The sequence below is a fragment of the Oryx dammah genome, unplaced genomic scaffold (genome assembly GCF_014754425.2).
Source record: "Oryx dammah isolate SB20612 unplaced genomic scaffold, SCBI_Odam_1.1 HiC_scaffold_16, whole genome shotgun sequence".
NCBI classification, from domain to species: domain Eukaryota; kingdom Metazoa; phylum Chordata; class Mammalia; order Artiodactyla; family Bovidae; genus Oryx; species Oryx dammah.
The window spans coordinates 5,663,086-5,676,674 of NW_024070200.1; the positions used below are offsets into that span (position 1 = coordinate 5,663,086).

At 52.8% G+C, this 13,589-nt stretch overlaps 1 protein-coding gene across 2 annotated transcripts in view; it reads left to right on the top strand.

Moving 5' to 3' along the window:
- Positions 1-6,744: 6,744 nt before the first annotated feature.
- BCL11B (BAF chromatin remodeling complex subunit BCL11B) overlaps positions 6,745-13,589 on the top strand; it is a 97,045-nt gene continuing 90,200 nt past the window's right edge. For both annotated transcript variants that reach the window (XM_040256967.1, XM_040256969.1), the window contains exon 1: positions 6,745-7,018. In XM_040256967.1, coding sequence (XP_040112901.1) covers positions 6,961-7,018 — 58 coding nt within the window. In that variant the 5' untranslated portion in view covers positions 6,745-6,960. The remainder of the gene's footprint in view (positions 7,019-13,589) is intronic.

Consider the following 13,589-nt stretch of genomic DNA (forward strand, 5'->3'; position numbering starts at 1 on the left):
AGTGTTTTAGAATGCACAGAATGGAAGAACTTTGACAACTTCCACGTTCTGTAGACATTCCATCTCCACTAATGCGTCTGCAGTTCAAACTTTGAGTTGCAGAGGCTTGTTTATTTGTCAGCTTGCAACCTTCACCCTCCTCTAGTGAGTAGAGGGAATGGCCCTTAAATATTTTCTAGGATACAAGCTACCTTTGTTGAATTCACTCGAAAGCCTACGTGGCTGCTTCTAAAACTACGAGACTGCAGTTGAGGTCTCCCAGATCCCCCTGTCTTTTCCAGCTCTGGAAGGCAGAGCCGAAGCGAGGTATTGGCCGGTTTTTAGTTTTATTTTTTGGTAAGCGCCCCCTTGCAGCATCTTCATTAGCCGTGCCTTTGCCTGACTCATGCCTCTCTCTCCTCTGCTCCTGCCTAAGCGAGTGCTTCCCCCTCACTTCCCTTTTTCACCACTTCCTTTGTACAGCATCACAGCGCAGACAGGAGTGTTCAGAGCCTTCGTTCAGATTGGGGGGGTGGGGGGGGGGCGAGCTCACAACTGACTCAGATGCATCTACAACTCCAGCTTAGCATTTACTGAAACTTCCTTTTTCTCGAACTGCTTAAGGATACAAACCAATTAATCCTCACGGCCTCATAAAACCCTTGTTAAGAAGGTGATCATTATTGCCTCCTTTGCCGGCCACCCCCCGCCTCATTTCCTATCAGCAGACACCTCACTGTAGCTCCAGTTCCGACGACAGCCTCTGACAGCCAGAGCTGGGTCTGAAAACACTCTTCTGAATCCCAGTTCTTTCCCCAGATGAACCATTTTAACTCTCTCTTCCTTGTCTGTGCTCTAAAGAGGGTAGACTGACGGTCACTAAACCACTGACTTCAAGCTGGTGTCTGTGTGTGTGTGTTTTGCATTTTCAGATATGCAATTTGGAGAGTTGATGACAAGACAGAAAGCAGTGGAGAGACCCTTTCTGTGCAACACACACACACACATACACACACACACACTCACCACAGCCACGCTGATCTCTGTGGACGTGGTGGGTGGGATCTGGTGAAGTCTGACCATCCTTGTGAACAGTATTCCCATCAAAACGACCAACTGGGTGATGCCAATCCCGACCAAATTTGAATTGATGACTCAACTAAAGAATTAAAATTAGCAAGGCAAGAAAATTCCAAATGAGGTGAGAAAGCTGTAGAAATAGTTCCAGATCCCCTAGTACTGAGCCATTCAATATCATTTCTGATGACAGGGACAGAGCTAGGAACATTCGATGTGGGTGTAAGTCTTTTTCATATACGGAGAGCTGGGTAAGTATTTTTTTTAAGGAAAATAATACATGAATCAGGAACAGTGACTTTGGTTTAACCCCTCATAGGCTGCAGCTATGAAAACAGCAGGCAGGGAAGCCTCACAGATTTCCAAGAGCTTCCATCCTTCCGGGAGCCAGAAATCTGCCACTGTATCAAGCCCAGGTATTACTGCAGAAATGAAGAAGGTGTGAATGATGTCATGCTTTAAGAAAAGCAACACTGCTACTTTCAGTGGATGGAAAGAATCAACCCAACACTTGTTGGAAGGCAAGTTTTGTGGTTCAGCCTCTGCTATATGGTGACAATGCAAAAAAAAAAAAACAACACAAAAACAAAACAAAAACCAAACTCCAAATCTAGCAAAGCTTTCATCGAGAGCTATTGGGTCCCAGAAATTTGCTGTAATATTCAGAAATGGCATAAAATAATTCTAGAAGATATGCCAGGAAGCTTAAGATGCCTTTTTTGTCTTTTGGAATTGAAAACTCCTAGAGATTCGGGAACAGTGAAGAAGGAGATAAGGACCATCTTGGGGGCCTTATTAATATGTACGTAAATATGACTTGCTTAGGACTTCATTGCAGTTTCCTAAAAAGTTTAAAACAAGTCAATCCACCGATCAGATGGGTGCATTTTATTTATCCTCACCTTCACAGTCAATAGCATTTACAGATGCTGAGGAATAGAAATCACTAGATACAGTTTGCTTCTGAGTTTGCCCACCTGCGAATATGAAAAGATTTGCCTTCTCTTTGCCTGGATTTTTTTTTCAGCACCAGAAATAAAATCCAAGATAATTTGATAAGACAGGTCGTTGAATTTTTATGTTGCCACAAAGTTATCTGACTACATTTTAGAGGGTGGAGCCTTGTGTAAAAAACAAATGAAACATCCGTTTTCTTTATTCAGAAATTTTGAGAATTCCCATTTTTACTGACACTACACATCTTGATTGGTTCCGGTTTTTTAGTAAAGACGTAATACAAAATATAACAGCTCAGAAGGCAAAGATAACATTGCAGAATCTCAAATAGCACTAAGAGTTAAGTACTGAGAATTGTTCAAAGAATTTTTAAAAAGCCTGGCTTGGGGGGAGGGGGTGTCATGTGACTGTTTCATCTGCCCCCACTGCATGGCCTGGGCCCTGCAGCCACACTGGGAACCAGAGCCCCACACAAGGTTAACAAAAATGCACTTTGATTTGACAAAACGATTTATGATTCTCGAACTATTCCTCAATAAAGAAATTTAAAGAGACTGAAAAATATGAAGGATTATCTGCTGGAATGCACTGCGAAGCTAGAAATATTTGTGAGTTCAAAAAGCTTTCTGACACCGTCTTTTTTTTTTTTTTTTAATTTAAAAGAGTGCAGAAAATGTGGCATTTCTTTCCATCTGATTCCTGTCTGCACAAAGACCCAGCTCTGGGCCCAGCACACAGTAGGTCTGCAGCAGGTTTTGGAGAACCCAGTTGGAAGTATTGTGGTATTTAGCGCCATATTTGTACTTGCACTTTCCCCTTTTATTTTCATATGTCAAGCACCTGCACCCCCCTCCCCTCCATTTTGGGGAAGGGATTGACTTTTATTCTAAACAAAGCCTCGGTAGATCAGGGTATGGTGTGTGTGTGTGTGTGTGCGCGCGCGCGCGCGCGCGAGCTCGCGCGGGTGCAGTAACCTCAGAAGGGTCTTGGATCGCTGGCCTGCCTGGGGTTCTGGGGAGGGTAACAGGGCTGGGGCTGGGGCTCGTTCTCCGCCACCCGCCTCCCGCTCCGCCTGCCTGTTGTCTGGGCATCAAGCGAGTGGGGAAACATTAGCGCGGGCCAGCTGCCCGAGCCGGGAGGGGTCGAGGGAGAGGTCAAGGTCGGCGGAGAGGCGGCTATTGATCCGGCTTGGAACGCGAGACAGGGAGCCCAGCAAGACTAAAGGGGGAGCTGTGAGACCAGACATTAACAGCTTTCAGCGCTAATGATGCCCGTGCCAGACGGGCAGAGGGAAAAAAAGGAGACTGGAGCGGCAGCTGGGATCGCTCGCTGGCTGCGCCCGGCCGCCTCTCCCGAGAGGAGGAGGAGGAGGAAGGCGAAGCGGCCAGCGCAGGGCCGGGCAGGGGCAGGGCAGCCTCTCCCCGGCCGCCGCGAGGTGGAGCGCGCCGGCGGGCGGCGGCGTGTCCAGCCCTGCGCCGGCCCGCCCGCGCGTCCTTCTTCCCGCCGTCGGGGCAGCGCGGGGCCAATGAGGAAGTGCTCCCCGGGTCAGTCGCGGCCCGCGCCGCCCCTCGCCCGCTACTTCCTGCTGGGGGTGGGGCGGGGTGCCCCCTCCCCAGACGCCGCCGCCCGAGCGTGCGCGACTTAGCAGCTGCGGCTGCTCCTCCTCCCCACTCCCGACCCCGGGCGCCTCGCGCAGTCCACAGTGGCGCGGGGTGGGGGGGGGGCTTTCTTGGAGGGAGGGTACCCAGTCCCACCCCCACTGCCCGCAGACCCGATTCCCCATCCTTGCAATCAACCCCGGGAGGGCGAGGGTCGGCCTGCTGGGATTTCGGGCGCCTGAGCGCAGGCGGCGGGGAACCGCCAGCAATATGAGTCCAGACCTGCCTCCTTGCGCTGTGTGACCTTGGGCCACACGCTTACCCTCTCTGGACTTCACACCGCCAGTTCTCAGCTAAAAAAAAAAAAAAAAACAACAAAAAAAAACAACTCTCCCAAGTTTAAGAATGTGGGCGAGTTGGGATGGCCGGTGTATGGTATTCTTGAGAAGTTTATTAAAGGTGCGTGTCGGCATTTTTTTTTTTTTTTTCTTTCTTACTTAGGCCACTTTCCTGGAAAGATTTTCGTGGCGGGGCTGGATGGGAGGAGAGGGAGGTGCTTCCAGACTTTGGACCACGTGGAGGTGGGGTGTCGGTGGTGGGCATGCAGTCCCGGGTGGGGAGGTCATGCGGACTGGCTCTTCGCCCGCCCCCTTTCACCCCCTCCGCCCAGTCTCTACCAGCTCGTCCCCCGACCCTGAAGCCCGGTCCGCAAAACTGCTAGAACATATTTTATTGTTATTTTTTAGTGGGGGGTGGCTTGGGCAGGGAGCTCTTTCTGTCCTCGCTGCGCTCCGGTAAGTTGTCGGTGCCGTCGCCCCACCCAAGACCTTGGGGGCGAACAACGCCCCCCGCCCCGCCCCCGCCCCGTACCCCTCCAAGGAAAAGGCCCCGAGGGAGGCGGCGCGCCCGGAGGCGTCACGGCCCAGCCTTGCGCTCCCAGGAGGCCGCCAGAGCCCGGCCTGGGGGGCGGGGTGGGGTGGGTGCAGCTGGGCTCGCGCGAAGCCCAGCCCCGAGCCAGGCCCCGACCCGCCCTGGCCGCCTCCCGGCCCAGACCCGAGAAACCCTGGGAAGGGCGAGGGGGCCGGCCGCGTGGCGAGTCCAGCCGGGAGGTCAAGTCGCGAAACGGATGAAGTTGGCCGCGGCTGGAGGAGGGACGGGGAGGTTGTGTGTGTGTGTGGGGGGGGTTGTGGATGTCCACGCGGCCCGCGTCCTGGCCTTGTCCCCGGGCCACGGACAGGCCCCCACACCTCCTCTCAGCCTCGCCGGCTGGAGATCAAACGGCTGAGAAGGCAGCTGTGTCCTTCCTTTCCAGACTGACGGGCAATTTCAAGTCCTGCCCTGGGCGGAGGAGCCCTGAGGGTGGGGGGCGTTACTTCCAGGCTGCAGTAATTGTCAAGGGGTGGGAAGGGATTGGGGGACCCGAGGGGGATCACCCACGCGAGTGTGTCCAAAGATCCGGCCACACCTACTTCTGGGTCGGCAACTATAAGACACTCTCCCACGTGAAGCACCCCTGCCCCTCACCCCCATGCTTCCGAGAAACCTTGGCGTTAGGGGTGGGCTCCGTGTTTGACCCCAAGACTGAATGGGATGAGGTGCAGGGAGCGCAAAGATTTCGGGTAGACATGCCTTCCGGAATGGGACTCAAACAAGGTCTCACGTTTCCCCGCCCCTCAATGTGCCCTCAATTCTCTCCTCTTAGTATCTTTTATCTTGTCCCCTTGGCTCTCCCAGTTTGAAATATTAGGATTGATATGGAGACACTTTTTGGAAGTTTAACCCCGACCCCTCAATAAAAGTGAAAACAACCAAACTACTTTCTTAGGGAGACGGAGTAATTGACCATGTGGCCCTAGTCCTCGTGTCGACCCCAACACTCTTTCATAGCCATCCCCCACCCCCCAAGAGCTTTCCAATGAGTGCGTGGGGACTTGCGTTGCTTCAACTTACTTCCACGCACACCGCACTCCGCCCCCCTTCTCTGGGGGTCCAGCTCCCTAGAGGGGAGGAGGGATGGAGAGGATTTTCTTTTATTTAAAAATATCTTGCCCACGGCCCTCCCTCTCTCCCCCCATTTTGCGCTGCCCGTGCACCGGGAGAGGAGCGCACACAAAAAAAACGCCGCACGTGTGGCCGGCCTGAACTGCGGGTGTGCGCACGGGCGAGTGTGTGTGTGTGTGTGTGTGCGCGCGCGCGCGCGCGCGAGTGTGTCTCTGTGTGTGTGTGCTTTCTTGTTCTCTTACAGGGTACAATGTTAAAAAGCCACCGCTAGTCGCCCCCAGTGCTCCGACTCTCTGGGTCTTTTTGTCTCTAGTGCAGATTAAACGTCACGTCCGCACTTGAACTTGAATTTTATCCCATTGTACAGAGGCAGCCCCAGCCATAGAGAGACCGAGAGCTCCCAGAGAACCCGGACTCCGCCATCTTCACGTTGCAATCTATAGCTCCCAGTCCGCGCCCGCACCGACCCAGGCGCACTGGGTGAGCCGCCCCGCAGCCCAGCTCCCCCCGGGCCAGCGGCTCCAGGGGAGCGCTGGGGAGCGCTCGCGGGGACCCGGCAGCCTCTCCGGCCGGCGCCAGCCTGCCAGGTGAACTGGAAAGGAGCCGCTCCTGGAGTCCCCCCAGAGCCTCGGAAGGGTCAGTCTCCGAGAAAAAAACAGGCAGCCCGCAGAAAACCCAGAAACCACCGAACCGGGGCAGTTTTACATTGCTTTGGGTTTTTTGAGGGGGCGGGGTGAGGGGGTACGAGACAAGTCCTCAAGTTTTCTTGGCTTTTTTTCTTTTCTTTTCTTTTTCTTCTTTTATTTTTTTATTTGTTTGCATTTTCCCCCCCTCCCCCCCCCTTTCCTGGTAGAAGTGCGCTTTACACCTACCAGACCCTCAAAGTGTCAGGAGCCGGTGCAAAATCCGGTTTAAGTTCGAGACATTTGGAAGTCCAGGAGGCCAAGCAGTTTGAAGAAGTGTATGCAATTTTTTTTTTCCTTGAAAAGAATATATTTTTGAAGAAGCCAGCCAGTCCGCGGCAAGCAGCAGCGGATTTTTTTTTCCTTTCTCCTATTTTAGATCGAGAGGTTTTGCTTTTTCTTTTTCCTTCTCTTTTTCTTTTTGCAAATAAAAGAAAAAACAGCATAGAAGAAAGCTCAAAATAAAGAAGAAGAAGAGGAGGAAGAGAGGGCAAGAGAGGAAGGAAAAAAAAAAAAAAAAAACAAAACCAAAACACCAACCCGGGCAGAGGAGGAGGTGCGGCGGCGGCAGCGGCGCGGCGGCAGCGGCGGCGGCTCGGACCCCCTCCCCCGGCTCCCCCCATCGGTCCAGCTCTCCGGGCGATGTCAGAATAGATGCCGGGGCAATGTCCCGCCGCAAACAGGGCAACCCGCAGCACTTGTCCCAGAGGGAGATCATCACCCGTAAGTGTCTGCGGCGTGCGCGCGAGGGGCCGGAGCGTGGGGCTCCAAGCGCCCAGGGCTGGGGACACCGAGCCGGGCGCAGCCGGGCCGGGTGCCCGGGCGGCCCGCGGGCTCGCACAGGGGCAGCGGCGTCGGCCCAGAGCCTGGTTGGCGGGGCGGGAGGGCCTTAGGAAAGTTTCTTTGCAGCCCGGGGAGTCCGGGCGCTGCGCAGTCCGATGCGCCCGGGGCTCGGGGGCCTGCGGAGCGAGCTCCGGGGCCGGGGAGGGGGCGCGCAGGCTGGAGGAGGTGTGTGTGTGTGCGCGCGGAGCCCGGCTGGACGCTCGCCCCTCCGAGCGGCGTGTGTGGCGGCGGCGGCGCTGGTGGCGGGGTTTGGAGAGGAGGGGGGAGGGGGTTGGGGGAACGGAGGGGGAGGGGGGAGCCGGGAAGTGGGGAAAAGTTGGCGAGCGCGTGGGTCCGCGCTGACGGCGCGGGCGGTGGGGAGCGGGGTGCGCCTGGGCCTGGGGGAGACGCAGGGCGAGGGGTGGCCGCTGGCTCCGAGTTCCCCCAGTCGCGGCACCCGGCCGGGCAGGGCGCCGGCCACGCCGGTCCTCGGATTCCGCTGCCGCCTTTCTCTCCCCTCCTCGTGCTATTTGCAAAAGAATCCAGCTGCGCGGCTGTTTGCTGGGCTCCTGCACCCCCACCCCCATTTCCCCACCTCCGTCTGTCTCCTGGGATGTTCTTGTCTTCTTCCCCCCCACTCCAAAAAAAAAAGGTGGGGGACATCAGGGGCTGGTGAAAAGTCCCCGCCACGAGGGGGCTGGGGGGAAAGGGTTGTCAGCTCGGAGTGGGAAGAGAGGGACGTGCTTGTAAAATAGTGGGAAAAAAATAAAAGAAAGAAAAGAGGAAAAAAGGGGAAAGAGACCTATCCATCTCTTACCCATCTGCCTATCTCAGATCTTTCATCTTCCCCTGTCTAAATAAACAAGGCAGGTCGCAGTGGAAATCCACCAGCTGAAATCATGTGGATTTCAAGCAAGTGGCGGGGAAGGCAAAGTCAGTCAAGGGGGCAGAGACTCAGCCGCTTCCAGCGTCCCGGTCGGGTTTATTTAGCGAAGGGAAGAAGCGTGCGGGAGCGGGCCAGGTACAGCGTTGGCAGGGGAGCTCGCCCGGGTGCCTGCACACTTGCACCGGGAAGGTCGGCTCGCCGCGCTCCCTGCCCGCCGCAGCCCGCGGGGCCGCTGCTCCGCCGCGCGCAAACCTTTCCCCGCCGTCCTTTCTCTCGCGGTGCCAGAGTCCCCGTTGCCTTTTTTTTTTTTTTTTTTAATTTTTCTTTTAAATTGCAATAGAAATAAAACATCCTCTGGGTGCCATCGAAACCGCGGGCAGGTTGTGTTCCTTGCCATCCTCCGATCACCTTGTCAGGCTGGGGCCCGGCTGCCGGCGCGGAGCTGGAGAGGGCTGTGCGCCCATCCGTCGCCGAGGACTGGCTGCGGGGCGGCCGAGAGCCGAATATTTATGTTATATTTTAAAAAATTTAAATAAATAAATAAATATATAAAGGGGTTCTCCCCTCCCCGGAAAACCCAGCATAGGAGCCATCTGCTTGGAGCCTCCGCTGCTGCCATCTCTCCTTTGTTACAGCACATACATTAGTAAGAATTTGTGGATTTATGATTATTTTTTGGGGAGGGGAATAGATATGAAAGTGGGCTTGCCTTGGGAGAGGGATGCCTTTCTGGAGGGAGGGAAGAGGGCTTCTCTTATATTTTTCACCACTGTAACATCAAAGACGACTTGCTGGTTGCATTTAAAACAAAATGTTTTGCAACCAGATTTGAGCCTGGTTTGATCAAGGTCCTTTTCACCCGTTGACATTTAGTCCTTTATGGAGCCTTTAGCAATCTCTTATTCTACACCCCCACTCCCCCCTTTAGATGGTGGAGCGGCTGTTAGAATGTCTGTAGTTGCAGACACCTAATTTCTCCAGGAGGCAATTTGCCCCACAGAGCCTCTGTATAATTGCAAGGGTTGTTTTTGAGGAGGGGGAAGTTGGGGGGGGGTGCTCCGGTAAGGGGGAGTTATGGGGGGTGCATTGCCAAGCTGGCAGCAGCGAAGAAGCCAGGAGTGCTTGCACTTGTGTGTAAAGGGGGAAAGAAGCAGGTAGGTTCGCTTTGCTTTTGCTCTCTCCCCTTCTGGCATTCCTGGGACCTCGGGAACAAGCCCTGGCCGGGAGCACTGGTGGCGGTTGGGCGGCGTGGGGGGCCAGCGGTGCCTGGTGCGACATCCTTCCCTCCTTCGTTGGTTCCATGGCTGTCTCATCCTTGCTCAGAGCAGTGCTGGGGAAAGCCCGGCTGACCCTGGAGCAGGGGCTGGGAAGGAGAGATGGGGAGAAGGAGACCAAGGGGTGGGGGGCAAAGGATATCCTGCCTGCTTTTCAGGGGCCCGTGGAGCCCAGGGCATGTGCAGGGGTTTAAGAAGGGAGAGTGGTCCAACCAGTTCTCAGACAAGGCTGTTTATTATCCCCACAGCAGCTGGCTTTTCTGTCTGTCCTGTGTCACCCAGGAGGTGGGAATGCAGGCAGGGGGAAAGGCAAGAATGGGATGCAGTTTAGGCTTAGGGCCTGTACAAGTGTGTCTCCTCAAAGATGCAGGAGTCATGGGTCTCAGGTGCTCTGGAGCCCTGGCCAGCCAAATGGGTGCTGTCACAGCCCTGATCGGGGACCCACGTTTTAGCTTTTAAATGTGAAAAGAAACCACCTAAAGCGTGGTACATCTTCAGTTGGGTGGCAGCCCGCTGGCTTCAGGTTCTTTCGAGATGATGCAACTTGGGATAACTGATAGTCTGAGACACAGAGAGCACACAAACAGCATCGATAATCTTGGGGGTGGGGTTGGGGGGCTGGCAAGGCGGAGAAGGACTCCATAATGAGCTAGTTAAATTTACAGACAGGGTCAGAGAGAAGAGGAGCCCGGGAGGAGAGTGTGGGAGACAGCTGGGGATGAAGACCTAGGCTTCTGGTTTGTTTCAAAATGTTTGACCCAGATGGATGTGGCTTTTAAAGCCGGAGGACAGACACAGCTATTAATAAAAACAAACACAAAACAACTCAGTGACAATAGTGAAGAGGGCAGGATGAGGGACAGTGGACTGACCAGACAGAGAGGGAAGGGCCGTGAGCCGGCGGTGCCAGGCAAGGTGAGTGGAGAGGCAAATGAACCCAGCCTGAGACTTCCCGAAGGAAATAACAAACCCGGGGTAGATAACTCAACTCCAGTGCAGGTGATTTTATTTGTCAACAACCCCCCCAACAGGTTTCCTTGGAAGATTAGTAATTTTCCGTATGAGTTCACGATTTTGCAAAACAACTAGAGAGACCCAAGATTTGATGCAGAAGTTAGGCTCACCGTGTTAATTCCACGGTTGCCTTTTAAATTAGGTTTTGCTGTAGCTGTTTGTTTTGAAGGCCGCTGTGCTTACAATTATCTTAACTCCTCAGGGTAGAGTGCATCTCCAGGCGTCCACGTATGTTTCAAAATTGGGCCTCTGATAAATTTCATCAGATCTAGGCCCCTCTGTTTTTTTGATAATTCTGGGAGAGGGGGAGTGAAGTTTGTCCCCCTTCTGCACAGAAGGGAACCCCATATCATTAGAAGTGTGACATAAGTCAGCTGCTCTGATTCTAAGGGAGAGGAAAACTGTGTTCATCCAAGGTGTTATGCCCGGCTGATTCTATTCATTTGTAATTCACACCTGAGAGAAGACAGCCATGAGCATATTTTAACAACCCCTAGTATTTTTAAAGGGTAGTCTTTCCCTCCCTGAAAATTATGTACAGTGGCATTTTTTTTTTTTTTTTAGGGTGGGAGGTGCGGGGGCAGAGGGTTGCTCTCTGTCTGTGCTTTGGCCTTGGAGATTTTTGTCTGGCCTTCAAAATATGTCGTAACAGAAAAGCGAGTCATTTCTCAAATGCCGGAGTGAATACAGCTGCTTTGGGGAAGCCAGCCTTAGGAACATGGAGGGAGGTTGAGGTCAGATTGGGTGAGGTGCTTTGGTGGCCACTGTGCAGGGCTAACTGGGTCTTAGGGTACCAAAGGGCAGGCCAGCTTTGGGTGCACTGGGCAGTAATTAGCCTTCTGTCTCAGGGGAACTGGAAGCAGGCTGAGCAGTTGGGTTCCCACAGACCAGTTTCCCGCTGCATAGCGCACCAGTTTCTAGCTGCTTGTCAGAATCGAGCTCTTGGCGCTTGCCTTTGGGCTCAGAACACGGCTTGCCCTCACCTTCCCTTTTTCCTTTTCATCTCCTTTCTACGATCTTTTGCATTCTCTGTTGCTTGTTGTGATAAAAGACTTTCCAAAATAAACTTTCAGTTGAATTGGCTTGTGGTGGATGGCAAGTCTGCAACGCCCAGCGGTGCCTGGCGCCACTTGGCAGCTAGGGGGAGCTCGGTGCCCGTGTCATGCGCGGAGCCGCGCCGCGAGGGGCCGGGACCAGGCTTCCATCAGCCGCGAGAGCCGTTTACGTTGCTGCAAAATGTCTTAAGTGTGAAGTTGTAATATTGATTTTCCTGCAGAGAGTCGAGCAAGACAAAATGAGAATATAAGTTTGAGAAATCTATTTTCAAGCTATCGGCATTGATTTACAAGCCTTCGCTAGGCAGTTGGGGGGACAATTTTTCTTTTTAATTTTTTTTGGAAACAATTGCAATGCTTAGTTTTTTGAACGGGTGTGTTTCCTCTGGTTCGTCTGTGGTTTTGACTTTATGAATTCCATTAGGTCGTCGAGGCACACGGGATAGGCTGTGGGGGTGTGTCTGGGAAATGTGAACCTCGTTTTGTCGGTTCCTGTGTTGTATGTCACAGACCCCGCGATCTGCCGCTGCCTTGGGGAGTCATGTGTCTAAAACAGCTTGATGAATGGAAATCCTTTCAGCTCAGATTTTATAACACTCGGATTCTCAATTCCATTTATTAGGTAATGTTCCCACTGTACTAAGGGAAAAAGCATCAGTCCCCAAAGAGATAAAATGCCAACTCAAATAACGTAAAACTTTGTTTGAGAGGAGTATGTGCTTGCGAGACCCAGCTTTGCTAATGCTTTTCACCCCGAACGGTGCCCTTAATGGACGGCCTTTAACGAGATGATTTCTCCCCTAACCGTGTAATTTTGTGCTAGGGAATATGTGGGCTTTTGATCACAGGATTTCTGGATCTATAATGTCTTCTTCTCCAAGTTCAAGAAATCTGCAGACAGCACAGTTAACCCTGAGTCTCCTGTACTGAGTTTAGTCCATGGGCAGAAGAGGTTACGTGGAGACAGGAAAGGAGTGCTTTATTCTAACCTAAAAGAGAAATAAATTAGGTCAGACAAAAGCCTAGCGCTGTCATCAGCCGGGGAAAGAGCCTTCACTCTGCAGTACAGAGGGCCAGCAATTTATCTGATGATTTCTCTACTTCATTTAATGTTTGAATCAAGCCTGTTGTAAGCACATTGTGGCAGTGAGCTCATTTGACAACTCAGAGATAAAATGCCACTGTTGTCTTGAACCCTTGGGCTGGGGCCGTGGCCTCTGGCCTGCAGAAAACCGTTAAAAAAAAAAAGTCATTTTAAAAATCCCCAATCCTTCGCCTTGGAACTTGGGGGAGTTTCACAAGCTGTAACTAAATACAGACTACAGGTTCGACAGCTTGTGAAGAAAATAATTATACGAGGAGGAGGGTCAGGATGGGGTTCCTGACCTTTGGGGGCCATCCCCTGCATCTCCTATGGCTTAAGGAAGGACCCTCTCGCTGTCTGGTTAGGTCCTACCTTTAGCTACAACTCTCCAAGGGCTTTGGACTGGGTTTGAGGCTGTTGTCACATTTGGAAGGACAGGGGAACTGTGGCCACAGTCAAGTTGTTGATGCTGGCCAAGCATCCTTCTCTGAAGGTAGTGTTAGCTTTGGGCCTACTGGCATTTATTTTTTTTTTAAGGGAGAGGGCACGGCAGAACATCAGGGATGGATGTTTGTGTCACCCGGCTGCTCTGAGTGTGGCTTTGTCATTTTCCAGCTCTCTGTTTAATCCCATGATGGGGCCTGGGGGCCTGGCAAGGCCCTCTTCCTCATCCCACAACCCTTCCTTCCCAGACAGCCAAACGTCAGTAAGATCTACCCGAGCTGTCGTTCCCCTCCCCAAGAAAAGCCATTTGCTGACCGGCTCCCTTGAGCAGTGGTTTTCCCCAGGCACGTATAAAAAGTGCCGAGAGCAGGCTATTTGGAGGCACATGAAAGCCGAGGGACACACTTCGAGCGTCTTCCGCACGAGCCAGTGAGGGGAGCGAGGGGAGAAGCATCGTTTTTTTACTGGCAAAAGTGACACCAGATCGCGGTTTGATTAATGGTGCTACATTCACGGGGACTCTCGTCCGGCATTTTGACATATGCAAGTCTTTTGTGTAGTTGCTGAAATTCAAGAAATTCATTCTTTATTTCTTTTTTTCCGAGGCAGCTGATAATCTGCTTGGGTGTTGAATTAGCCAGCCCGAGCTCTGCTACGATAATGAAATCCCAGACCACACCGAATTAGGTAACTTCAAAGTAAAAAAAAAAAAATC